General features: G+C 62.4%; 1 protein-coding gene and 1 long non-coding RNA gene across 4 annotated transcripts in view; one reads left to right on the top strand and one right to left on the bottom strand.

The window, feature by feature from the left end:
* Nucleotides 1-2,917: 2,917 nt before the first annotated feature.
* Nucleotides 2,918-26,703, bottom strand: part of LMNA (lamin A/C) — a 38,441-nt gene continuing 14,655 nt past the window's right edge. For 2 of the 3 annotated variants that reach the window (XM_042975770.1, XM_042975771.1), the window contains 12 exons: nucleotides 20,385-20,975; nucleotides 10,246-10,402; nucleotides 8,874-8,999; nucleotides 8,433-8,603; nucleotides 8,218-8,343; nucleotides 6,706-6,926; nucleotides 6,380-6,602; nucleotides 5,836-5,943; nucleotides 5,609-5,728; nucleotides 5,092-5,181; nucleotides 4,150-4,419; nucleotides 2,918-3,862 (listed from right to left, as the gene is read on the bottom strand). In XM_042975770.1, the coding sequence (XP_042831704.1) occupies nucleotides 3,836-3,862; nucleotides 4,150-4,419; nucleotides 5,092-5,181; nucleotides 5,609-5,728; nucleotides 5,836-5,943; nucleotides 6,380-6,602; nucleotides 6,706-6,926; nucleotides 8,218-8,343; nucleotides 8,433-8,603; nucleotides 8,874-8,999; nucleotides 10,246-10,402; nucleotides 20,385-20,740 (1,995 nt within the window). In that variant the 5' untranslated portion in view covers nucleotides 20,741-20,975 and the 3' untranslated portion in view covers nucleotides 2,918-3,835. Of the gene's footprint in view, nucleotides 3,863-4,149; nucleotides 4,420-5,091; nucleotides 5,182-5,608; nucleotides 5,729-5,835; nucleotides 5,944-6,379; nucleotides 6,603-6,705; nucleotides 6,927-8,217; nucleotides 8,344-8,432; nucleotides 8,604-8,873; nucleotides 9,000-10,245; nucleotides 10,403-13,742; nucleotides 13,780-20,384; nucleotides 20,976-26,703 lie in introns of those variants that run through there. The other variant, XM_042975772.1, reaches the window with a different exon arrangement.
* LOC102966852 lies at nucleotides 14,687-16,323 on the top strand. The gene is made up of 3 exons (XR_006213813.1): nucleotides 14,687-14,820; nucleotides 15,136-15,217; nucleotides 15,744-16,323. It is a non-coding gene; the product is annotated as an uncharacterized LOC102966852 (long non-coding RNA).

Here is a 26,703-nt window from a genome sequence, read left to right on the forward strand (position 1 = left end):
GGGTCAGCCACGTGCAGGGCCCATGGACGTCAGCGACAGCAGTGTCTCTGGAATGAAGCCAGAAACGGGTCGGCAGCTGAGCGTGAGGAGGGGAATCTGAAGAGACAGGACGAGGTGTGATGTGGTCATCTGGAGAAAGGGGGTGACGGGGCTAGGGACAGGAGGGGCAGGGGGCAACGCTAGGGATGTGTGGTCACGACTTTAAAGTCGGCCTAGTCAGAAGGGGAACCACCCAAACTCCACCGTAAGAAATTACCCGGAATACTTAAAAGGTATTCTCTGCCGCATTATTTATAATCACAGAAGTGAGAACAAATTCAAATACCCAGAGACGATTGTGAAATGAGGTCTTACCTATACACTTAGCCATTTTTAAGTAGTTCTATATGATAAACATCCTTTATAAAATATTTGCAAAAAAATATGGTTTAATACCTATAGATAAAGCCAAGAGGGCTTTCTCCCCTAATCTTAAGAACCAATATGAAAAAGATAATCTTCCCAATAAAAAAATGAGCAAAGGATAGAAACATTATTCGCAACAGAAGAAATGCAAATAACCATTATACACGAATGAAAAAACAATTTCAACTTCTTTTTTAAAAAGTGTATTTTTTACTGTTTATTCATTTTTGAGAGAGAGACAGAATGCGAGCAGGACAGGAGCAGAGAGAGAGGGAGACGCAGAATCCGAAGCAGGCTCCGGGCTCCGAGCCGTCAGCACAGAGCCCGACGCGGGGCTCGGACCCACAAACCGTGAGATCGTGACCTGAGCTGAAGTCGGACGCCCAACCGACTGAGCCACCCAGGCGCCCCTGATTTCAATTTCTTTTCAAAGAAACGCAGTTGGGAAACAACGACGTGTGATCACTTTCCTATCAAGTCGGCAAGGATTAAAACCAGCAACAGCTTGGTGTCAGGCAGCCGCTCGAGGAAAAGTGAGCTCAGCAGCAGGTCAGGACAGGAAGGTCTAGTTTCTCTGGAAGGTGGTTGGCAACATCATCAACAGCTTTTGCGACGTACACAGCCCTGACGCAGCCAGTCCTGTTCCTGGAGTTCACTTCGTGGAAATGCCCAGAGATGCCTGGGCAGATGTCTGTCCCAGGAGACGTTATTTGCAACGAGCCGCGGAACATGGCAGACGTATGGACGTATTTGAAAATCGAAACTGCCCAGAACGGTTGGAGGCCTCCCCCCGCAACTGTTGACGGTGGCCGTGCGGCAGTAGTGAAAGTGCCGATAAGGAGGGTGGGCCTCTCTCCCCTTTTCTACCCACCCTGGGACGACCAAGTATCACTTACATGAGCCAGTGGAGAAAGAATCCATGTTATTTATAAATCACGTTTATAAACTTAGGAAGAACCTGGGAAAGGGCTCACGCATGTGAACTGGAAAGCAGAATCAAAATTTAAGCCGCAGCGAGATCTTAACTGTGTAAAGCATGTGTTCAAGGACGACGTCTGCGAAGAAACCCGTCAGTGGCTGTCTCGGGGTGACTGCAAACGGATGACTTTCTCCCCTTTTTACTTACCTGCGTTTTCAGTTTTACTGCAGACTATCACTACGTGATGCCAAAAAAAACCACGTTTTAAAAATTAATCTCTTTGGCCTGCCACGCGCGCGCGGCTGCGTCGCGGCGCGGCGACAGGCGTGGGAGCCGAGGCACCTGGGCGCGAGTCCCCCGCGCCGTCGCCTGGGTCCCCGGGGCCGCGCCCGCAGCCACCGCCCGGGCGGCGCTCTGGCGCCCTCGGGTGCCCGGCCCGGGGAGTGCACGGGACGGACCCCTCGGCCGCCGCCCAGGGGCCCAAACCCGTCGGCCCGCGGGCGGCCCGGGGGCGCCATCGCCGGGCCGGGAGGGGGTTTCCTTCTCGGAAGCTGCCCACCTCCGGCAGGGACCCTTTCCTCAAGCTCACACCCCTCCCTCTCAGCTTCCCTCTTCCAGGGGCACCTGGCCGCAGCCCCCTTAACACTTTTCCAAGAATGTCCCCCATCATCCCAGACCTTGCTCTTTTTCTCACTGACTTGTCACTGCGGCCCAGCTCCTTCGCCCCAGGGAACATATACTTTAACATCTCTGCTTTCCCTTCACAGGGGAGAGTGATGTCACAGGAGCAGGGGCGCCTACTGGCCGTGTGGCAGTTCACTTAGAGCCCCCGTTTCCAGGGGCAGAGGGGATGATCCCTCTCAAGACTACGGGGGGCCAAATGAAATAGGGCAGAGATGCTTCGGGATCTAGAAAGGGCCAGGGGAGCGGTTGCTGTCCGTGGCTCCTGTTCCCTGTGTGGGGCCCTCCCCTCGCCCCAGACCCCTGGCTCCTGGCTTATAAAGTCATCTCCCCCTCCGAGGCTCCTGCTCCCCCGAACAGTCCCCTCGTCTGCAGCCGCACGCACATGCTGGGACGTCGGCTGGGGTGGAGTTTCTCCGAGGACGCGGAGTGTGCGGTCCTGTCTGTCTCCCTGCCCCCAAGCTGAGCACAAAGGGACCTCGGCTGCTGGCTTGCAAAGTCAGACCGAAGGCTGTCCTGCTGCCCTCACTCTCTCCTACACCCTCCCCCGTTTGTCCTTGCCCCAGGTCCCGAGGCAGCTCGGGGCCTGGCAGACAGGAGGCTCTCAGGTGGGTGCTGACCGGATGAAGGAGGTTAGGAAGGCGGGGCCCTCCATCAGGCTCTACCCCTCTGTCCTTGGGGACAGGGCCCTGCTGATGTCAAAGCCTCTCCCCACCAGGCACCGGAGGACCCAGGTGTGGATCCGAAGCTCTGAGGGCTTCAGCTCGCGTGCCCCAGAGCAGGGGTGAGACTGGACGGTCCCGAGCACGAGGATGCGGGTGACCACGCGACATGTGTGTGTGCGTGTGTGTCTGCCCCTCCAAACTCTCGGTGACGCCCATCAACAGAGACAGATACCACAGCAGCCAGGGATAGAAACAACTAGTGTATTGATTTGGGGAGAGAGAAGGGTGCAGATGGGAAAAGGGGGGCAAGGGGCTCTTTAGTGTTTGCAAAACCACAGATGCACATCCTCCACCGCTTGTCACCTTCCTCCTCCGGGGTGGGGCCACGGCAGGCTCCCACCCTTCCTCGAACCCTCCCTTCTCCCTGCTCCCCTGCACCCACTTGACCTTGACCTCCAGTAACAGGGCAGAGCCCTCCCTTCTGGCTTCCAGATGAGGCAGGCTCAAAGAACCTTCCTTCCCCTCTTTCCCACCTCATTCCCATCTCTTGTCTAAATAAAATACAGAAAAAGCAAGTGCGGCTGGTACCTGGCAGAATGAGTCGCCCCCGGGGCTGGGGCAGGGGTGGGACTGGGACGGGGCGGGCAAGGAGCCTCAGCCAGGTGTAGTGGACCGACGGGGGCTGGCCGAGGGGCCCGGCTCGGCCCCCTCTCCCTTGGAGGCCGGCCCAGAAGGCTCCACACCCGCCTCGCAGGCACCATGTTCGTGGGGTCCCCGGGGTGGGGGCAGCAGCAGGGCGCAGAAGCAGAAACTAGGCTCTGTAAAAAGCATCCCTTTCCCTCGGCTTCTGGAGGAAGCCCTCTTTGGTTTTAAGGCAGATGTGAGTTTCCTGGAAGCAGGGAAAGGACGGGGGTGGAGATAGAGCTTTTTTTTTTTTTTTTTTTTTTTTTTTTTTTTTTTTTTTTTTGCTTGTGTCTCTCCTTCAGTATAAAACCACTGTAGAAAATAAGTTCTCTTAGAAAAAAACGAAACATAGAAGACAAAACCAAAGGGGTATTTTCTTTGGCTTCAAGCCCCCTCCCCTGAGGTGCAGGGCGGGGGGTGGCCATGAGGTGAGGAGGACTCAGGAGGTCTCCACCCTCACCCGGGTCTGGCAGGTCCCACATTACATGATGCTGCAGTTCTGGGGGCTCTGAGAGAGAAGAGAGAGGGGACGGGTGTGAGCCACGGTGTGTGGGGGGGACTCCCCCGGAAGCCCTCCCGGTGCCCCGGCCCCGCCCCCGCCCTCCAGTCTGGGGCTCAGACGGGAGGGGCAGGACGCGGGAGCCGACTGTCTAGGATCTGGGGCTGAGGGGAGGAGGCTCCCGCTCCCCCGGGCTGCGGAAGAGAAGGCCTCCCCCCCGACAGGGCCCCCTCGTCTTAACCCTCAAGGACCAGGGTCCTCTGCTTGCAGGGGTGGAGGCGAAGGGACAAACTCACCTGGGTTCGAGGGCTGGAGTTGCCCAGGAGGTAGGAGCGGGTGACCAGGCTGTCCCCGAAGCCGCTCCCCCCACTGCCCCCCACACTGCGGTAGCTTCGGGTGACCGTGACACTGGAGGCGGAAGAGCCAGAGGAGATGGTTCCGCCCACCTGGGCTCCCGAGCCGCTGGCGGAAGCCTTGTCCGCAGGCTGCCCGCACGTCCCGCACAGCACGGTGCGTGAGCGCAGGTTGTACTCGGCGGGGTCCCCCGAGCTGCTGCAGTGGGAGCCCTGAGGAGGAAGACAAGGCTCAGGCGGGACGGCGGGTCTGGGACAGCGCTCAGGCCCGGCACCCGGCTCTGCGCTCCTGCGGCACCGCCACCAGGCAGGAAGGCGGGTTCTGTGCTCAGGGCCCCCGGAGCAGGGCCCGGCTGGGAGGAGGGCAAGGCGTGGAAAGGCAGAGACGGGGTCAGGAAGACGTGGGGACAGGGAACTGGGGTTCTGGCTGGGCTCCGCCCCGGCCTCTCTGAGCTTACAGGGGAGGGCCAGTGAGCAAGCTTGTTGGGTGGCAGGCATGCAAAATAAATGGGGGGGGGGGGGGGGACGGTCCTGCAGGAAAATCCGTGGTATGAGGGACAGGGATGGGGGGGTGGGGGGAGGAGGTGCATGCAGCAGGGGCTGGGAAGAGAGGCAGGCTGGGCGCCCCACTTCTGTCCTCCCATCCCCGTCCCGGGAGACAAATCCACAGCCCCGTCCACTGCTCCCGTGGGAAGACGCCGTGGCGTCAGGAAGTCCCTCCTCCCAGACACCTGGGCTCCCTGCTCGAGGAACAGGGAGGAGAGAAGAAAAGCCAGGGCAGCGCGTGAAGTTCCAGAACGTTCTTTAATGAAAAGATCTTTGGCAAGGGGAGGCCTGGCTGGGAGCCCCGGCGGGGGCTCGGCCTCAGCGGCGGCTGCCACTCACATGGTGGTGATGGAGCAGATCGTCTCCGTCCTCGTCCTCGTCGTCCTCGACCACGGTCACTGAGCGCACCAGCTTGCGCATGGCCACCTCCTGCGGGGACGCGGGGCCAGGCCCCAGGGTTAGCGGGTCGGGGCAGGAGCGGGGTCGTGTGTCCTCTCACAGTGGCCACCAAAGAGCCTTTCCCACGGTGCGCCCTTTGTCCGGCCCGCTGCCGACCTCTGTGGGGTGCAAGCCAAGGAGCTATTCTCCCCCAGAGGGCGCTGCCAGGCTCTCTGGGTAGGAGTGTGCTTCTGCCTGTGATGACCCTCGCCGCCCACCTTCCTTCCCTCGCGCGGCTGGGGGAGGCATCTTCGGGTGTGAGCGCTGGGTGGAGAGTTTGGCGCCTGGGGTTGCAGCGGAGGGAGACTTAGGGCGAAGTGGCCTTGAACTGGCTCCCTGGGGTTGGGTGCCCCGGCTCCAGTACTGCCCACCAAGGGGGGGCCCTGTGCAGCCCTGTGCCGGCCCGCGGCACACTCACCTCCCCGGTGGAGTTGATGAGAGCCGTGCGCAGGCTGTTCCCGCAGCCCCAGGTGTTCTGTGCCTTCCACACCAGGTCGGTAGGGGGGCTGTGGGTGGCCCCGGCTCCTGCAGCCCAGATCTGGAGCGGGGCAGGGTTAGAGAAGGTGCTCGGTCCGGCGTGCCTGTCCTCAGGCCTACCCCTCCCCCACCCAACCCGCCCCAGGGTCCCAAACGCCTGCCACTCACCGTCACCACCTGCCCGGCCTTCAGGGTGAACTTTGGGGGGAAGCGGTAGGTCAGCAAGGGGTCATCTCCATTCTGGCGCTTGATCTGCCAATTGCCCATGGATTGGTCCTGCCAGGAAGGAAGGGAAGGGGGAGGCGGGGGGAGGCTCATTCACACTCCTGGTCCGTCTTGCTCAAGGGCCCAGGCAGGGCCCCGTCGCGGAAAACAGCCGAGGTCTGCGGACGCCCGGGCGGGACCGCGCACGCTGGACACCCAACTTCCAGCAACTCAAAGACCGAGGGGCTGTTATTCATCTCGGGCGCTCAGAGGGGTCAGATAGCTCACGGGGGGGGGGGGGGGGGGGGGGGGGGGGGGGGGGGGGGCCTGGCCGCCAGGGGGAGTCCGGAGCCGCTCCCCACCGTGGAGGGACACACCCGCCCCCGAGTGCCTCTGGGAGGGGCGCCGCTCTCTTTCTCGGGGTCTGCTCCCTCCCCGGGCTGGAGCCCCTGGGCCTGGGGCTGGGGGGGGGGTGACGGGGAGGCGGGGGCGGGGGGGGGGCACCTACCTCACTGGACTTGTTGCGCAGCCGCACGAACTTGCCCTCCTCGTCCACCTCCTCCACGGCCACGCGCCCGCTGGTGCGAGCGTGCTGTGAGAAGCTGCTCCTGCTCTCGGCGGCCTCCAGCTTGCGCTTCTTGGTGACGCTGCCCGAGCCCTGCGTCTGGGAGGAGTGGGAGGAGGCGCGGCCGCGGCTGCGCTGCGAGGTGGGGCTGGGGGACAGGCGCAGCCTGGCGAGGGGGACAGAGGGGCCCCGGTCAAGGCAAGGCGGGCGGCTGGTGGGCGGGGCGCTCCTCCGCCAGCCCCGCCCCCGCCCGCCCCTCCCGGCCCCACCTCTCCTCCTCGCCCTCCAGGAGCTTGCGGTAGGCGTGGATCTCCATGTCCAGGGCCAGCTTGATGTCCAGCAGCTCCTGGTACTCGTCCAGCTGCTGCTGCATCCTCGCCCGCATCTCCGCCATCTCCCGCTCCTTCTCCGCCAGCAGCCGCCGGCTGGTGTCGCGCTCCCGGGCCAGCGAGTCTTCCAGGTCCCGCAGCTTCGCCTCCTTGGCGGCCAGCTGGGCGAGGGAGCCGGGGTCTGGTGAGCGCCCGCGGCCCCCGGGCCCCCCCCCCCCCCAGGTTCTCGAGGCACCGGAGCCCGCAGGGGGCTGTCACGTGGCGCGGCTGGTGGCCGGGAAGCCCTTCCCCGCATCGAAGCGAAACCCCTGTGCCGAGCCCGGAACCCGTCTCCCGTGGCCACACGCACGGCCGGCCGGGAGGGGGCGGATGCTTGACCGCACACTGAGCCTCGTGCAGGGCAAATACAGCCCCCGTTTTCAAACGGAAAACCAAGGCTCTCGGGAGTGAGGGTCACACGGGGATGTAAGAGGCCTGGAGGAGCAGCCAGGTCGTCTCAGTCCGTGGTCCTGGGGGCACATTCTGTCCTCGCCTCTACCCTCCCCTCCTCCGGGCCCTACATCCCACCCGACCACTGCCACTGGCTCCGGCGGCAGGATAGAGGTGAGATGGGACAGAGGTGAGGCGGCGCGGGGTAGAGGCGAGGCAGAAGAGAGGCGAAGTGGGGTAGAGGCAAGGAGGGACAGAGGTGAGGCGGGGTCGAGGCAGGAGACAGGCGAAGTGGGGTAGAGGCGAGGCGGGGTAGAGGCGAGGCGGAGTCGAGGCAGGAGAGAGGCGAGGCGGTACAGAGGTGAGGCAAGTAGAAGCGAGGCGAGGTAGAGGCGAGGAGGGATAGAGGCGAGGCGGGGTCGAGGCAGGAGAGAGGCGAGGCGGTACAGAGGTGAGGCAAGTAGAAGCGAGGCGAGGTAGAGGCGAGGAGGGATAGAGGCGAGGCGGGGTCGAGGCAGGAGAGAGGCGAGGCGGTACAGAGGTGAGGCAAGTAGAAGCGAGGCGAGGTAGAGGCGAGGAGGGATAGAGGTGAGGCGGGGTCGAGGCAGGCGAGAGGCGAGGCGGTACAGAGGTGAGGCAAGTAGAAGGGAGGCGAGGTAGAGGCGAGGAGGGATAGAGGCGAGGCGGGGTCGAGGCAGGAGAGAGGCGAGGCGGTACAGAGGTGAGGCAAGTAGAAGCGAGGCAAGGTAGAGGCGAGGAGGGATAGAGGCGAGGCGGGGTCGAGGCAGGAGAGAGGCGAGGCGGTACAGAGGTGAGGCAAGTAGAAGCGAGGCGAGGTAGAGGCGAGGAGGGATAGAGGCGAGGCGGGGTCGAGGCAGGCGAGAGGCGAGGCGGTACAGAGGTGAGGCAAGTAGAAGCGAGGCGAGGTAGAGGCGAGGCGGGGGTCGAGGCAGGCGAGAGGCGAGGCGGTACAGAAGTGAGGCGGGCAGAGGTGAGGGGGTGGAGAGGCGAGGCGGGCGGCACCTGCTTCTGCAGCTGGCTGAGCTGGGCCGACAGGCTGTCGATGCGGATGCGAGACTGCTGCAGCTCCTCGTGCGCGGCCCCCACCAGGTTGCTGTTCCTCTCGGCCGACTGCCTGGCGTTATCCAGCTTCGGGGGGAGGACGCAGGGTTAGGGCCGTGGGGACCCGAGAGGGACCCAGGGGGCGCAGGGCGGGCGCCCGGGGGGCGGGCAGGCACCTTGGCAGAATAGGTCTTCTCCAGCTCCTTCTTGTACTGCTCCACCTGGTCCTCGTGCTGGGCCCGCAGCTCCTGCAGGGCGTCCGCCAGCCGGCTCTCGAACTCACGCTGCTTGCCGTTGTCGATCTCCACCAGCCGGGTCTCGTGGCGGCGCTTGGTCTCTCGCAGCTCCTGGGAGCGGGGGGGGGGGGCGGGGACGGGGAACCAAGATCAGAGCTCGTCCTCGGAGGATGAGGCGGCCCGGGGGGCCGGCCCACCCCGGCCCCGTCTCGTCCCCCCCCCGATGGGGCCACCGTCACCCCGCCGTAACCCGGGGGCCGGGCGCCAGACACCCCGCTCTCCCCGACCGACCGGCGGCACGAGGCAGGCGGGGCGAGCTCCGCCCACAGCCGCCCCCAGCCCTGCCCCCTGCCCCTCCGGCGGGCGCGGCACAGTCCCCACCTCGCTGTAGATGTTCTTCTGGAAGTCCAGCTCCTCCTTCAGGGTCTGCAGCCTGTTCTCCGCGTCCACCCGCCGCAGCATCTCGTCCTGGAGCTGTTTCTTGGCCTCGCCCAGGGCGGCCTCGAGCTGGGAGGGGGGAGGCAGAGGTGAGGGACAGGCCCGGGGGATGGACAGCCTCCGCTGTCCCCTCACCCGCCCGCTAAGAAACGAGAGGAGGCACCACACACAGCAAGTCCAGAGCACGCTGGAACCACAGTCCGCCTGGGGTGGTAGAGGGGGGTCTGGGAAGGCCTCCGGGGGGCTGAGGCCTGCAGGACAGGCTCTTGGGACGTGCCCAGGGCAGAGGGGGACACTGCCTGAGCACAGGAGCAAAGGCCCGTGTAAAGGCCCGGAGGCGCAGAGGCACAGCGAGCTTCGGGGGTCCCCGGTTCCGGCAGAGCCGGCAGGGCTCAGGGGTGGCGACATGGACAGCGGCTGCGCGGGAAGGCAGGGGCTGGACCGTGAAGAGATGCCCCCTTCTCTGCCACAGAAAGATCTCTGAAGTTTGAGTGGCAGAGAACCCCTCCCAGATGCTGGTCTCCGAGAGGCCCGCTGGCCAGCGCAGGGGCCGGCAGGAGGCCTGGAGGAGAAGGCTCCAGCCCAGCCTTAGTGCTCAACCCACTGGCGTCTCCCGTGTGCTGGGCGCACTCTGGTGGCGGGGCCTGGGAGAGGGCCGAGCCCAGAGAGCCTGGCCCCTGACCCTGGTCCTGGCCCTGCTCTGAGCAGTGAGGCGGCAGAACCGGGAGCCAGTCGGCTTCTTTGATTCTGTTCTGAGCTTGCGATGTGAGAGACGAGAGCCCAGGACAGACAGCAACGTGCCTTGGAAGGAAAGACAGCCATATACATGCCAAGCATCAAGAACACCCGTCCCGTCTGTGATAGACCATCCACTGCCGACTTCAGGCTGGCTCGGTCTTCCAGAGACCTCCGCTCTCTTACAGGACAGCCACACCAGGAGGGATCCAGGGCCAGGCACGGTTTGTTGCAGACTTACGTGCAAACGTCTGCGTACTACTTTATTTATTAACGTAAGCTGGATGCCTAACATGAGGCTCTGACTCGTGACTCCGAGATCAAGAGTCGCACGTTCTCCCAGCCAGGCGCCCCAGCTGTGGACGACCGTAAACCCGCTGTGCCAGATGCACGGGCAGGACGCAGCGAGGTGGGGACGGCTGAAATGGCACCAGGGCGGGCAGATGGCTGTGATGCCCTGTCCGTGTAACAGGACAGACAGGTGCCTCGGAGAGCAAGTGGGGTGAAAGGGTGGGTAGGGCGAGCCTGCACTTCTCTGGGGGGAGGAGGGGTCATGGCGGGCCCTGGCGGGTGGCCTCACCTTGGCCACCTGGCCCCGCAGGTCATGGAGCTCGCCCTCCAGGGTGCGCTTCTCGCTGAGCGCGGTGCTCAGGGCGGCCTCCTTGGAGTTGAGCAGGGCCTCCAGGTCCTTGAGGCGGGCCTGGGCGGCCATCAAGTCGCCCTCCTTCTTGGTATTGCTAAGGAAGCAAAGGAAGAGTAGCTTTAGAATCCCTAGAGAGAGTCGGGTCCCCCACAGAGAGACAGAAGCCACCTCCTAGGCGGCCAGCCCAGCCGGGGCCTGGCTTGGCTGTCCCTCAAACTGCCAGGAGAGGGCATCCTTGCTTGTGGTTTGTTAGCATCTGCCCGCCTCTGGGACTGGACTCCCACTTCCCCCAAGGTCCCCAAAACCCCCTTCCTGCTTCTCCACCCTTCCCATGACTCAGTGCTCAGGAACGTGCCCGGGGCCAAGGGGAAAGCGCAATCCCGTGAGATCAATGCTTTCCCTCCCTCTCCTCCCATTCCTTCCCAAAGAGACAGGGCCACCTTTGTCTCCTGCCCCTTCCCACACAGGGCCTTAACCTCCTCCTCCCTAACTCCACCCCCCTCCCATTGGGCCAGGCCTCCTTCCCTGCAGGGACCCAGACAACCAGGCTCCCAGTGTTGGGGTCCATGCATCCCTATAGCTTCTCAGTTTGGGCCCCCAAGGTACTGGTCACCTCTCCTGGCCCCTTTTACACACGGAGACTGTGCAGAGGGAAAGTCCGGTTAAAAGTCAGGGATAAGGACAACTAGGCTCGGTACTGGCCCTTCCCTTTCCAGACCCAGGCTGAGTCCCCTGACCGGGGCCAAGCACGGGGGTCCAGCTGCCTTCCTCCCAGGCCTTACAGAGCTTGAGAGAACACTAAACCCTCCCCTTCGGCCACAAGCCTCAGCATCTGGCTCCAGATGTGGCCCCTGAGCCTCCAGGCCCATCTGGGCCCCAGCCCTGAAAGTGGGTGAAGCTTTAGCCAAATAAACACATAAACAGGGGATGCCTCTGCCATTTCCTTCCATTTTCTGGGCCCCAAAGATACTGAACTGGAGAAGGAGAGGGGTCCAAACTTCTGGGGAACCCAAGAACTTTCCAGATGTTATTATCACCTCACCAGCATCTGGTGAGAGAAAGCAGGAGACCCAGGGAGTGCAGGGAAAGACCCAGGGGGCCTGGGCCCGGCTGCCATCCGTAACTCCTGAGTCGTAAGCGTGGGCCCACGTGGCAGAAGGGAAAAAAGGAACCAAATGTGGGCAGGAGGGGACATTTCCGTCCTGGGAAGAAGCAAAGTGACCGTGCCAGCATTTTTCGCCTCTGCAAAAGCCCTAAGCTCCCAGGGGCCCAGCGGTGACGGTGACACGGGTGATGGTGACAAGGTGCAGTGGCAGAGGCCAGCCTTGAGGAGGCTCTGCAGGGAGGGGCCCGGACAGGCAGCACTCTCCTGCCACCAGCTCAGGACTTTTCAAACAGGCTCCACCAGGAGGGGGACACAGAGACACGCTCGGAGGTGGGGGGAAGATGGGAAGACCTGGAGGGGGCCCTCACCTCCCCCACAATCTTGCTGCTCCCGGCCTCTGGCCACACCTCGGAACAAGCAACAGTGTCTGTCTCCCGTGAAAAGAGGCCCTTCCAGAACTGGAGGATGTCTCCCCTCCTCCGTCTCAGCCAGAAAAGCTAAAAATAAAGTCAAAACCCAGCTCAGGTTTTGGCTGCCATCCGGCCCAGCCCCTGGCTGGGAGCACAGCCTCAACTTTCCATGACTTCAGAACTTTTCCGAAGCTGAGCCAGCTGCAGGGGGGGTGGGGGGGGATGAAAAAGAAGAAACCGCTGGTAAAGTGAAGCTCCGCGGCGGCCGCAGGCTCCCGCTCCTTGGGCCGGCTCCAGGTGCAGGGCCTGCCCCACAGAGGCCGCCTCTGCCTGCAGGCTGATGGCCACGGCCACGGCCACGGCCACGGCGGGCTCTCAGCACCTGGGAGAGCTGCAGGGAGCTCAGGGTGGGGCCAGCTCAAGCCCTCCTTGAACAGATGAGGAAACTGAGGCCCGTGTGCAGTGCCGCACACGGTGGCAGCAGGGACAGGGTCACAGTCCACGCTGCCGCTGGGGGCTCCTCCCCTCCGCCGCACCGCCCTCCTTGGCCACAGGAGGAAGAGGGGTGGCCTGGGCCGGGGGAGGCGGGAAGGAGCCCCCCCGCTCCCGAGGCTTCAGGTGGCATCTCTGAGGACACGCCTTCCCAGACCTCGAGAACAGAGGAGCGGGTGCCGGCCCTCTGCCAGGCTCAGTCGGCCAACCACCCTCAGCCTCGGGCCGTGGGGTACAACGGCAGTAATCCTAACAACACGACGGCAGCAAACGCCCCGGCGGGGCTGGTCACGGAGCAGGCACCGCTCTCAACGTTAGCGCTCGGTCTGCACAGCTGCCTACAAGTCGGGCCATCACCGTGTGACCAGGGACACTGAGGCACAGAGCACGTCCGGGGGCCCGCAGCAAGTCGGTAGCCCAGCAGCCAGGGGGGCTGCGGAGCCCTCGGCCCCGCCACCAGGGCGGCCTCCCGAGCAGCAAGGGGTCTAGTTGCCTATCCGTCCTGGAGGCTGGACTGGCTTTGCCCGCAGGGGGAAACCGCCAGCACCCGGGGAGGGGAGGGGGGGCCCCCGCGGTTTTCTCAGTCAGGCTGGGGAGCTCCCATCTGTGGGGAAGAAGCCACTATCACCCACAGGCTCATGACTCAGCCCTCAGGAGTTGTGGCCGGGGAGCCACACGCACACCCCAAGAGAGGGTGCAGGGCCCGGCGCCTCCCCCGTCCCCCACCTCCCTGCGCCAGCAGGGACCGCAAGCAGAGCCTGGCCAGGCGGTCAGCGCGTCAGGTGCCAGGGCCACTGGGGCGGCGGGTGGGGTTGGGCCGGGGAGCTGGGCGGCAGGTGACTCATCCTGGGGCAGAAAATACCCCGGCGGGGTCAGGAAATCCTCTAGCGCTCACAAGGGAGACCCTGACTCTGCCCCTGTCCTGCCCCAGCCCTCACGTCCAGGCTCCTCCATCCCAGGGGCCTCGTGGGGCGAGGAGGGCTGGGCATCCTGTTTCTGCCTCTTCCCACGGCGGGCAGCTCCCATCTCGGGAGGGGGGAGGGGGCAGGGGGCGGGGAGGGCAGGGTGCGGAGAACCCGGGCCCAGGGCGGGGCCGGGGGGTCTGCCGGGCCTCGGGGGCAGCAAAGGGGTCGGCTGGGCACGGGGCCAGGAGCTGGCCCGCTCGCTGAGTCACCCCCACCTCAGCCCTGCTCGGATGCCAGATATGGAAGCCAGGCAGCCCAGGCCTGTTTGGGCCCCGTTGCTGGGGACAACTTGCAAGGCCCTCGTTTCCTCTCCCACTGGGCTGAGGAAGAGATACGGGGACAGAGACCTGGGGCCGAACATACGAGGGGGAGGGGAAGATGGCCACGGGGCTTCTAGGAGCTGGCCCAGCCCTGCAGGGGCTCCCGCCCCAGTCCCCTCCAGCCTCAGCCCCTCAGCCTCACCGGCACACAGAGTTCCCCATGGCGAGACCCCAGGACCGGAGAGAGGGGTGAGGGTGGGCGGGGGCGGGGGGGGGGGGGAAGAGCGAGTCTCCGAGGGCCCGCAGGGAAGGGCGCCCCCTGTGGCGGGGCGGGGCGCCCCCTGTGGCAGGACAGGGCCGTGCAGGGCAGGCGCCCCTTGTGGCAGGACAGGGCCGTGCAGGGCGGGGCGTCCCAGTGTCAGGATGGGCGGGCGGGTAGGCACCAGCGCCAGGACTGTCCCCTCTTTTCCCTGGACGGCAGAACTCGGCCCAAGCCTACTTCCTGCCAGTGAGGGGCGGCTCCTGTTGGCCACCCTTCCCTTTGTTCCTGCAGCTCCTCCCCCTGCAATCTATCTGCCTCCACCTCCCTGGGCTGCGGGGCCCTCAGCCCTGCAGCTCTTGTCCCCACCCCTGACATGTGCTCAGCTGTTGTTTTCATCGGCCAGTTTATTATCTGTCCACTAATGTCTGGGGCTTTTCCAGTCTGTGCCTGGAATGCCTGGGGGCTAGGAGTCCACACAATCCTGGCTTCCAGGGGGCCTCCTCCCGGGCCAGCCTCTGCACCTTTACTGGTGGGGAAACCAAGGCCTAGACAGGAAAAGGCTCAGGCACTGAAAACCTGCCCGCCGGGTCACCTGAGGACACTCACGGCAGACAGGGACAGGGCACTGAGAATGGCAGGGTGCACGGCAGGGTGGGGGGAGGGGAGGTGCGAGGAGGGTGGCACCCAGGCACCCAGGAAGACAGCCTGGGAGAGGCCTCGACCTCCGGCTCCCAGTCCAAGAGTGATGCGGCCCAAACGCACACACTCCCACAGCTGGGGGTGAAGCGGGTTGGACACCCCCCACCCCGAAAGGGAACCACTGCTTGGTCTCTTGGCTGGTCTGTGGGTCGGCCAACACCTTCTGGTAAGGGCAGGATGTGGGAAGGCGGGGACATCTGGCGCTCCAGGCACCAGCCCCGTCTGGAAAAGAGACCTTCAACAGAGGAACTGAGGGGGAACAGCTTTCTTCGAATCCCACCCGCTGACGTTCTGAGGGTCTTACAGCTGGAAAGCGCAGGTAGGCCCCTCGGGGTGGACCCCACCCCGACCTCCCCACACAGGCCTGGCCCTGCGTCCACCTGCCGCACACGCCTGGGGTCCGGGGCCCTCAGATCCCCGTCCAGAGGCGCTCGGCCCCAGCTGTCCTCCCCCTAGACAAAGCCAGGTGGCAACTGTAGACAGAGGGAGGGCTGGAGGAGAGGGGCCGGGGCCGAGAAGGGGACGGGAGGCCTGTGGACATGTTCAGACTCAACTCCGGCAGAGGCGCTGGGGCTGGCAGGGGGCCAGGCCTGAGTCACAGCTGCCGGGTGTATCAACGTGGCGTTGTTCGCAGGCAGGAGGAGCCTACGGCTAGGAGCCGGGCCCGGGGTCCTGGACGACAGGCAGCCGGCTTCCTGACCAACTGCTCTCTTACGGTCCCTGCCAACTCCGCTTTCCTTCTTCTTGGCCTGACTCTCAAGAAGTCACTCTTGACTTCTGTGCAACAATGAAGCGCTGAGGCCTGGGGACAGACCAAAAGAAGGAGGGGCCTGGGTCACAGCCTAGGAAGAGGCAGACTGTCCTGAGGGGAGAGAGAGGGAGGCGCCGGCCAGAGTAGGGACATTTAGGGGATCCCCACAAGAAGCTGACTCAGGAGTTCCTTCTTTGGGATGCATTAACCCTCTATCTGGATTATCAACCTTGATGATGGCAAGAGGGGGTGGGAGCCGCACCCCAAGCTCGGCAAAGGAAGTGGGAGGGCCTAGGAGTTCTAGTCCCGCCGCATTCCAGCCCCAGCCTGGGAAGGTGCAGCCTTAGAGCCTCGGCACCAGGGGGGCCTTGGCGATCCGTCTCCCCTCAGCTGCCCAGAAACCGGGCTCCTTGATAGGAGGGTCTCTAGCTCCCCCGATCCAGCCCTAAACGGACACACGTGCTCTGCCCCTCCCTTTGTCCCCCATGCAGGGGCCACCCGGAGCCATCTCTTGTCTGACGGAACAGCTCAGGGTCTCCCGTCCACTCTGCACTCCGCCCTCTGCCGTGACTCAGCTCCTCTGTCGGGCCTGGGATCCCAGCCAGAATTAATCCCGGCTTCCTCTCCCGCCAAGGGACAGGGAGCACCCCTTCCCCGCCCGGCTCCTCCTTCCCAAACTCTGTCCTCTTGCAAGACCCCCTCACAGCCCGGCCCCAGGTTGGGGGAGCCCGAAGGGTGCAGGAAGGGAAACGGGTAGGCCACCCAAGGTCAGCGTGCGCCTCCCTCCGGCTGCAAACACGTGTGTCAGGCCTTGGCCAACTCTGAGGTAACAGCCCTGTCTTTCCCAGGGCCTCCCCGCACCCCCAGCACAGGCCTTCTCCCCAACACAGCCCTCGCCACTGTCCTCAAAGGGGAGGCGTCCCAACAAAGTGTCCTTTCTTACTAGCAATAAAAACAGCAGAGGCCAAGAGCATATTGTCATAATTACCTGCTCCTAACTTTCTTTGAGAAAGAGAGAAGCGTGTCCGCACGTTTAACTCCACAGCTTGTGGCAGATTTCTATTGAGCATAGCACTGGCTACTAATTATATTCACGTTAAGTATATTTGTTTCTCACGTTATAGCTGGGTATTGTGGAGGACTGACGTCTCACGCCGTGGGTCACGGTTCTACTTCGTGAGGGCTCTCTGCAGACCTTCTGCTCTAACCGCTTTATTTCACAGCTAGGGAAATCCAGAGAGGGGACGTGGCTTGTTCAGGGTCACACAGCCATTTAGTGTCAGGACCCAGCCTAGGACACCGAGGGCCAGGGCTGTTTCCACTACCTCATGCAACCTGTCGCTTGGCTAGTGGACCACCTCGTGTCTTGTTAAGGGACAGGAGACCTGCGACCTCTCTCCAGACATTTCTAAGAACATGAGAGGTTGGCCTGCATCACCTTCAGGGGCACTGGGGCTCCAGGAGGTGGGAATGGGGTGAAGTTGCTGGGGCCAGGCCTCTGAGCCGACCTGGTGGGGGGGTGCGGGGAGGCAGGCTGGGGGAGGGGAGCGGAGGCACAGCTGGTGGGTGAAGGCGTCCCCTCCCAGTTGTTCCCCCAGCTGTCCCTGGCTTCAGCCCTGACACTGAACTACTGAATCCCTGGGGGGTAGGACTGAGGCATGGGCCTATCCTGTGCAAGAGTAAATCTCAGAATGGAGGCCAGGGGAAGTGCCAGCCAGGGGCCTCGATCACAGGAAAGCAGTCAGGGGCTGAGTAGGAATTACCGTCTCTTCTGTTTTCTCTCGGGCTCCCTAAACGGTGCTCAGTCCCCGAGTTTAGCTGCACCTTCTTTCCCTTTGGATCAGAATGTAGACTTCAGGGCCGGGGGGGCCGTGGCGGGGACAGACAACACCAGGGGCTCCCTCAGGTGAGGCCACGAGCCCGGGTATCCTCAAAGGCTCCATCCCCGTCATCCCAGGTCTCTGCCGAAGGGCACAGCCTTCGTCGGAGCCAGGTAGACACTTCCCACGACAGGTCCCGAGACAGTCTCAAGACAGGAATCCCCAGCCTCCCAGAGCTGTGTCTCACGACCCATGTCTTGGCAGGGTCTTGGGTCTTTCCAGGGACAGGGTAGGACAAAGGATGGGTATTAACAGGACAGCAGGCCGTTCGGGTATCACTGGTCCCACTGGTCTCAGACCAGAATCTTCAGGCTGCAGGAGCCTCGGCTACCCCATCCTACCCTCAGGGCCCTCCAACCTGTCCTCTAAGCTAAAGAAGTAAGGCTTAATGATACAGGCACACAACTGGAAGTCAGAAGGCCCGTGCTCAAGTCCTGACCTGTCGCTCTCTCGCTGTGTGACACAGGACAAGGCTTTGAGCCTCTCTGGCCTTGGCTGTTCCTGTCGCAGTGAGAGCTGGGATAAGCCTGGGCCCGCACTTCCCTGTCCTTCCCCACTGGGGCTGCACAAGGCAGACAATACAGGAAGTCGTCAAGCACCCAGCCTCGTCCGGGGGGGAAGAAGTGCTTCTGCTTTGTGGGCCCAGGATCTCCCCACTTCTGACTCAGCCTTCCTCCACCAGTTCCACATGGGAAGACACAGACCTCGGTCCTATGCTGCAGCCCCGTAACTGGACTCTGCTCTAGAACCACCTGCTACATACTGGCCACGCGGGTCCCTGCTCCAGACCACCACCGGAGGTCCCAAGGAGGGAGGCGGGAAAGGCTCCCAGGATGCACTGGGAAGCAGGGGCAGAGGATGCAGATATTCAGGCCCCCATCCCTCCCTTTAAGACATCTGCCGTCTCCACCCTGTCTCCTGCTGGCTCTCATAAAGCCACCAGGGTGGAAGGGAGGGGGCAGCATCTGAGTCATCTACCCAGCTGTCATGCCTGGGATGGGGCCCAGCTCCAAGCCTGGACCCCAGTGGGGCCCTGCCTGGTGCTCAGCTCCTCATTCTTGCCACACTTAGGTGTCCAAATGTTTCAGACTCCAGAATAGACAGAGTGTGTGTGTGGGGGGGGGGGACTTGGGGGTGTTGTTTTTGCTTGGAGCCTATAACCCAGCCCAGTGAGAGGGCACCCCAAGCCCCTGGGTGTGGTCAAGGTACCAGGCTGGGCCAGGGATTGCCACAGGATCTTACAGACAGCTTTGCATCCCAACCGGAAGCCTGGCCCTGAACTCTGAGCTCTAATTAAACATTAATCCAGACAACACCTTCTCTCTCGGCTTTAGTGGGGAGGAGTTAGGACAGTGCCTTTCTTCCTCTCCCGAATTCCTCATTCTACTCTCCTCCACTTCACCCTGAGCACAGCAGACACAAAAAGAAGCCATAAATCCCGGGTCCTCCGGCTGGGGACACGGAAGGGGACAGACAGCCCAGCCTGAGCCCCCTCTGACTCCAGCCTGCCTCCCATCAGCCTGAGATCCAGGTGTGCAAGCCCACCCCCCTTTTCCGGAAGCCCAGCCTCCCCAGCCAGGATCAGTGGGGGAGAAAGAGAGGCAGGTGGCTAAATATAACAAGTACACACACCACCCCCGCCCCTGCCCCACGTGTGCGCACACCCGCCTGGTGTCCCAGGCCCGGACAGCTGCACCAGGAGGCAGAGGAGACAGACTGGCGTGGCTGGGTTAGTAAGGGATCACAGACTCTGCTCATCCTGATTCCCGATCAATGTCTTCCCCACAGAAAGGCCTGCTGAGAACGCCTGCACAAGAATCCATAAGGGGGGCTTTGCTGAGTGGACTAGTTTCGTTCTCTGGCCACCCCCCAGCTTGCCTGTCTGTCCGGCTAGCTAAGTCGGTCATATCACCACGAATGACCTCTGTCAACAGTCTCCCCCAGAAGTCAACCTGTCTCTGCAGTTTCCAGTCACCCTTCACCGGGGCATAGCAGAACGAGCACGGGATACAGAGAGGCTCTGAAGAGAGCGGTTGTTCGGAGAATAGGATCAAAAGGGAGGTAAAGAGAGAAAGTCAAGCCAGGGGGCCCCGGCCCAGGGACCTCAAGCACCTTTAGGGCCCTTTGGCTCGGGGGTCCTCGGAGAAAAGGGGAGGAAAGAGGAGGAAAGCAAGTTCTCAGGGGCTAGGGAAAGAGGGCCTACACTCCCAGGCTCCAAAGGCCTTTTTAGACAGGAGGGTGGAGTCAAGTAGGGTGGGGTAGGGTGGGGCAGTGATGGGTGCGGTAGGAGTGGCCTGCAGCTTCCAACGGCTGGATTTCAAAAATGTCACCGTACTCCAGCAGTTTCATAAGGCAAAGATCAAGAAAACGTCAGTGGCCCAGCGGATAGGCCAGAGCAAAGACTACTGGGCTTGGCCGGGAAATGAAAGCGGCTCACCCCAAGCAGGGAGGCAGGGAGGGGCAGAGCCCCGAACCTCCGGGACCCCAGGCAGAGGGCCGAGGCGGGTGCGGCCGACCTGGGCATAGCACGACCTCCTGAGCCCGCGCCGGGGGCCCCTGTCCTCCGTCTCCCTCCCTCTCTTGCATTCCCCGGCCAAGCAGGCCAAGGGCTGTGGGAGCTGCGGGGGAGCTGAGCTCCTGGAGCTGTTCCGTGGGCCTGTCAGGGCCCAGAGAAGGTCCCAGACGCCAGGCGGCGAGGGGAGAGCTTCCCGACTCTTAGAAACAATGCCGCAAAGAGCTGTGCCCGGGGGGTCACCTCCGTGTCCCTGACTTGGTAACCTCTCTCCAGCACCACTGGATATCTGCCAGCACGGGTGCTCGGTCTTAGTGGGCATCATGTGTCCAGAGCCGGTCTGGGCAGAGTTGGCACAGTGCCAAGCCCATCAAGAAAGTTCTAACAGGACCCTTTCACCCACTCCGGTGTGTCCTGAGGAGCCCGATCTCTTAGACCAGCAGGGCCAGCTGTCCTTTGCCCAAGCCCCGGCCCCTGGCTCCAAACGGCCGGCAACCCCCAACCGGACTGAACGTGGGCCTGCCGCCCGCCTTTCCTCGGCCCTGACGCCCCCGCCATTCCCTACGCACGCCACCCTCTCCCCGAGACCCCCTCCCTTCTCTGTCCGGTCCCGACGGTTTCCCTCGGCACTGCCAGTCACCGCTGGGGCAGTTCCGGGGACGGAGGGGGCGGTACAGCCTAGTTACCAGCCGCCCGCCCCCTCGGCTCCCGCCCGCGCGCCGCCACCTGGGCGCACTCACCGCGCTTTGAGCTCCTTGAACTCCTCGCGCACTTTGCTCAGCTCCAGCTGCAGGCGGGCGCGCTCCTTGGCCACCGAGTCGAGGGTCTTGCGGGCATCCCCGAGCTCGGCCTCGTAGGCGGCCTTGATGCCGGACACCTCGCGGCTGACCACCTCCTCGGACTCGGTGATGCGGAGGCGCAGCCCCGCGTTCTCCGTCTCCAGCGAGCGCACACGGTCGATGTAGACCGCCAGGCGGTCATTGAGCTCCTGCAGGTCCTCCTTCTCCTGCAGCCGGGTGATGCGCGTAGGCGACAGCGGGGTGGAGCTGGCCTGCGCCCCGCTGCGGGTGGCGCGCCGCTGGGACGGGGTCTCCATGGCCGGCAGGGTGGCAACGCTGCCCGCGGGGCAGAGGTCCCGGGAAGGGCGCGGGGCTCGGGCCGAAGGGCAGAGACTGCTGGGGTCGGAGCGCGCCGGCCGGCTGGCTCGCTCCTGGCAGGCGTGGGGTCTGGGCCGGGTGCTGTCGGACCTCGGAATTCGGGTGCGCGGCTGTGGCTGCGGCGCTCCCGCGGACACTCTGAGTCACCGACGCCGGGCCGAGGCTCTAATAGGTCTAGGGAGTGGGAGGAGGGGCCGCCGCTCTTAAAGGGGCCGCCGCACACCCGCAGCGGGAGGTGAGGGGGCGGCGCGGAGGGGCGAGGGCCGCCGGGCGGTGGCCGAGCGGGGCTCCACCCTGTCCCGCGCACCCGGTGGGCCTGGGGCTCCTCCCGTCTTGATTCTGCCTGCTCAGGGCTCTCGGCTTCAAGCTTGCCCCCACCCCACCGTCTCGGGCCTTCGTGGGTAGGAGGCAGAGCCAAAGGGCGAGAGTGGGTGGGCAAAGAGCCTGGGGGGGGGGGAGGGAAAGCGGGTGTAAAGCAGGGGAAGGAACCAGGCAGGCAGATCCAGGAAAGTGGGGGGTGGGGGGGGGTGCTGAGGCTGGTGCCCATCAGGGTGACTCACTCTTCTTCCACAAGTGGCTCCCCCTCTCCTCCCCATAGTAATAGTGAGTCACCCCAACCCCCCCCCCACACACACGTGGGCAGCCCATTCAAAGCTGCATTTCTGTATGCCAGGGTGGGGTGGGGAAGGAATGCCTGGGTTCCCCGGGGAGCTGGGCTGCAGGGAAGTTCTGGATCCTGAGATCCTTTAACTCTCAACTTTGGGGTCCCTCTTTTCCTATCTTGTGCCCCAACCTCTCCCTTCAAAATAAAGCATTGGGTCTTAGACCCAAGCACCAAGCCACTGGCCCCCTCAGAAAGTCAGAGGAGGACCCAGGCACTACCCCCATCCCCTGCCCCCTTCCTTCGGACCCAAGCAATTGGAAACTGGAAAAAGAGACTGCCTAGCGCCCCGCCCCCCCACCACCACTTCAGTCCCTTTCTACTCCTTCTATCCCACCCCGCCAACTCCAAGACTGTACTTATTTTTTTTTCCAGGACTGTACTTATTTTAACGGATAATTTAAAACAGATACCAGAGCTGTGCATTCATCACGTTGCCAGGACACCAGGTCCCAGATTTTTGTGGTTCCCAGAGGGGCCTGAAAGGGGGAGCAGGGCAGGGAGCCGGACAGCCAGTGGTGGCTCTCCATCCTGGTTTGAGCCAGAAAGCAGGTGATGGGGGGCAGGACAGCAAAGACCCCACCACCTTCCTGGTGCACCACACTTACCGTTCCATCCCTCTCTGACCGGGTCTGCTCCCCCATGGGCTCAGGGAGGGGCCAGGCCCCCTCGCAAAGCAGGACCACCCAGGCCCCCCACGCCAGGTCTCACCAACCACCCCTCTGATCAGTCTTCTGCTCCCCTCCCCTAATCCTGGCCCTGGCCCCACCGGCCACCTCATCCTCTCTAAGACTTAGGTGGCCCTGCTGAGGCTCCAGAACCCGTGCGCCTCCCTGCCCTGCCCCTGTGCCTCCCACAGTGGATTCTCTGGTGGAGAACCCAGAAGACTAAATTATGTTGCTAACTCCCGCAGCCCCAGGACATCAGGGTTTCTGTAATGCGAAAGGGAAGGCTGGCTGGACAGGTCCTGTGCCAGGCCTGAGTCCTCAGGGGTTGGACTGGGGTTAAGACAAGGACTCGGAGTGTTTACGGAGGGGAACCGTGGAGGGGGGATGCTCAGGGCCCTGGGTCTAGGAGGGTGGCTGGGCATTGTGGTGAGAATCCACACGCACCCAGGTGAGGGACCCATGGTATGGCCTCCCCTCCCTGCAGCCCTCTCCCCCAGGGCGTGGCGCCCACTCTCCGCTTTTCAGACAAAACAAAAAGTCTTGTTCTGCTTCTGCTTCCCAAACTAGAGCAGAGGCGGGGTGGGTTACCCTGAAACGTGAGGGACAGGGCTCATGCTGTTCCCACTGCCTCAGCAACAACCCCCCCCCCCCCCCCCCCCCCCCCCGCACTGCCCCACCCGGTCCCAGACAGGCCCCGGCTTCCCTTCCTGGCTGGGGAAGCAAAACCACACTTAACCCTTCCTATCCCAGACCTCCCCATCTCTGCAGAAAAGAGGCAGGAGAAGGGAGGGGGGGATCTTAACCACAAATTTCACTCTAGGCTCTTTCCAAAGCCCCCCCCAACCTGCACCACCACCCTCAAAGGCCTCAATCCTAAATCTGAACTTCAAAGTGGGCCTGTATCCTCAATATTCCATCCTCACTCTGGACTCCAAATGCCATCGGTCTGCTCTTCCCCTGCCAGGGCATAGATCCCCAGGCCCAGAAGAAGCTGGAGAAGGCAGAGGAAGCCAGGTCCAGAGGAGGGAGCCTGCTGGGGTTGTGGCCGGAGGTAGCTGGCTGGTGACCAGGTTCCAGTCCTGCCTCTTCCTTGCAGTGTGATGACAGATCTGCTCCTGAAGGCCCTGGGCCTTCGTTCCTCATCTATAACATGGGTAGAATGCCTAGAAGAGGCACAGGACTGAGCCACCGTGCCTGCCCACAGGGGACTTGCCCACTGTAGGGACACACAGGGAGAGGCAAAGCCAAGCACAGCGGCTGAAGAGCAGCACAGGACTCTGGACTGGATAATGAGTTCCGGATGGAATCCAGAGGCCCGAGAGCTGGAGCATGAATGAGTCATATCAGAATATAGGGGTTCAGTCTGAGGGTTGGTTTGGACAGTGGAAGTGCCACTTGCCTTGATGACTAATGACCCCAGAGGGGGGCGCAAAGCATCCTGGGCCTGCCTCCATGACCCTTCCTCCCAAAAGTGCTGTGAGAGACAGGAGGGACCAGGTCTCGGTCATCTGTGTCCCTAACAAATGCATCTGGCCCTGCCACTTTTCAGGGGAGTGACCCCGGGCAAGTGCCTCAGTTTCCTTAGCTATAAAATAAGGGTGCTGCGGTGATTAAGTAATATGCACGTGGGTGCACTGGGCTGGCTCAGTCGGCGGAGCACGTGACTTGCTCTCGGGGCCCTGAGTTTGAGCCCCATGTTGGCGTAGGACTTACTTTAAAAAAAATCTGGGGCGCCTGGGTGGCTCAGTTGGTTAAGTGTCTGACTCTTGCTTCTGGCTCAGGCCATGGTCTCATAGTTTGTGAGATTGAGCCCTGTGTCAGGCTCTGTGCTGACAGTGTGGAGCCTGCCTGGGATTCTCTCTTTCTTTTCTTTCTGCCCCGTGCACTCTCTGTCATAAATAAATGAACTTAAAAAAAAAAAAAAAATCTATGCATTTGAAGGGAGGCTTTTCGAAGGAGGTAGATTTAGGAGCTTTAGAGAAATACCCTCTACATAAATAGTGAAGTCACTCACCCAATAAATATTTAGTGGACAACTACAAGGGGCCAGGCACTGCTGTAGACACTAGGGATACAGCAGTGAATAAAACAGACAAAAATCCCAGCCCTTACGAAGCTGACATTCTAGTGGAGGGAGACAGTTAATAAACAAAAGAGAAAATTATGGTTTGTTAGAAGATGGTAAGCGCTATGGAAATAAAGTTATAAAGAGAGGCAACGCTCCACAGTGAATCGCTTCTATGTTTCCACACGATTTCATAGCTGTGCGTTTTCACACACCTTCTCAGCTTGGTCCAGAGAACCACCTCACAGCTGGAAGATTATTTCCCTGTTTTACAGGTGAGACTGGCTTCCCCCAAACTAGATAGTAATAGGCTGAGCTCAGGATTGGACCAAGCAGCCAGGACATGCTTCACTCTCTTATGCCGCTTTGACGGGACGCGTGGGAGGTACGCCGTGGCCTGGTGCCCGAGAGGAAGTGTGTGCAGGGGTGCTGGAGTACGAAAGAGCAGAGGAGGGTTGCAGCCTGGCCCGCTGGCCCGAGCAGGGCCACCGGATGCAAAGTGGGAAAGGGTGGGCCAAGAGGGGCACGGAGGCAGGGGCCTGCTGTGGGAATAAGGCTGGGGTCGAGAGGGACAGCAGGGAGGCACTGAGCCCGGCAAGGGAGGAAAGAGGTGGTGGCCCCGGCCTCGACACCAGGTAAGCCAGAGGGAGTGGGCTCAGAAGCATGAAGCCAGGAGGGATTCCGGAGGCATTCAATAATGAGCGGGGTGGGGATGTTTATGGAGTACTTGCTATTATGAGGCACTGAGCATCCGCGCTACCTTGTTGAACCACCACAATAGCTCTATAAGGGCTATCATTAGCCTGTTTTACAGATGAGGAAACTGAGGCCCTGGAAGGTAAAATTATTCACTTAAGGCAGGGTCTCTGAACCGTGGCACCGTTGGCATTTGGGGCCAGTTATTTCTCTGTCTTGGGTGGGGTTCTGTGCCCTGTGGGGTGTCTGGCCTCTACCCACTAAATGCCAGGGGCATCTCCACTGCCAGCTGTGACAAGTAAAAATGTCTTTGACGTTGCCAAATGTTCCCCGTGAGGCAAAATCTCCCCCAGTTGAGAACTACTTGTCTAAGGTCATGTGCTTAGTAAAACGACTGGAATTTTAACACAGGTTAAAATCTGAAAAGCTAGGGAGTGGCGAAGGGTGGGGGGAATGATTTGGAGATTCAAGGCCATGGTCTGGGAATCCTTTAGTGAGGTCTTCATGGAAGGCCGGGGTCCTGCAACCTTGGCTCACAGGGGCTGGTACTCAACCCCCGTTGAAGTGCTGAATCAATCGTGCACAGGTGATCAATGTAACCTTGAGACTGGAAGGACTCCAGGCGCTGGACTAGGGGCTGAGTGGAGGGGGTCCCATTTAATCTTCAGCTCAGCTTTAGGAGGAGTGGGGCCAGGGGTCAGCCATCCTCCCTCACCGCTCCAGCCAGGCCAGGGGGGTGGCGGGTAAATGAGTAGAGAGCCAACGCTTCACTCTCACACCCAAGCGATGTCTCTGGGGTGACGAGCCTTTCACAACGAAGATGGCTATCGTAACCCTCCACATCTCCCGGAGGTGCACAGAGCAAGCACCATGATCCCCACCATACAGATGAGGAGACTGAGGTTTGGGCGGGTTAACTGACTTGTTCAAGGCTCCATAGCTGAAAGGTGACAGAGGCAGGCCCCAAACCCCAGGTGTCTGCCTCCAGGTTAACTACATCCTACTGGACCCCAAGAAGACCAATCCAAAAGCAAGATCCCGGAACCGCCCCGGAGCTCCTTCCCAACATTCCAAACCACTCCCTTCCCCCCACCCCCAGCAAACTGGGCCCAGGTAGTCGTCCCACCCTCGAGTCTCAGGCTCCCGGAACCGTCAAAATACACGCGGCAGTGCACCTTACAGCCACACGCACACCAGACCAGAGCCAGTCCAACAAAAGTCCCACACCGCCCTCTCCCTCCCTCCTCCCCACACAGCCCCGGGCCCCGGGCCCCGCCCCTGCTGGAGGTGGGGGAGGCGGGTGGGCGGAGAGGGGCGGGCCCCGGGACGGGGATGGGGCTGCAATTGGCCCGGGCGCCTCCGGTCCCGCCCCCCGGCCGCGCCCGGCCCCGCCCCCAGCCCCGAGGCGCGGCCGGCGGGCTGTGCTGACGCAGGGCCTGCGCGTGGGCGGCTGCGCGTGAGGCTGTGTGCGTCTGTGGGCGCGGTTGCCGGGGCCTCCCCGGGCTCGCGAGCGGGGGTTTCCTCTCCCTGTTGCCAAGGAAACAAACAAGCGCCACAAGCCCGGGGCCGGGGCTGGAGCACAGGGTCCCCAGGCCCCGTACCGCTACACGCTTCCGGGAAGTGAGGCAGAAGAGGATTCCCTCTCACCCGCCCCTCGCCCCGCAGCCGGCCAATCGCTGCTGGGGCCCGAAACTGGGGGGTCAGCGGCCGGCAGCAGTGACTGGGGCGGGGGGCTCTCGGTGCTAGCAGCAGGCCGACCGGGCAGTCGGTCTCCCTACATGCTCCTCTTGTTGTTGCGGGGAGGCCCTATTT

The sequence above is a fragment of the Panthera tigris genome, chromosome F3 (assembly GCF_018350195.1).
Source record: "Panthera tigris isolate Pti1 chromosome F3, P.tigris_Pti1_mat1.1, whole genome shotgun sequence".
NCBI classification, from domain to species: domain Eukaryota; kingdom Metazoa; phylum Chordata; class Mammalia; order Carnivora; family Felidae; genus Panthera; species Panthera tigris.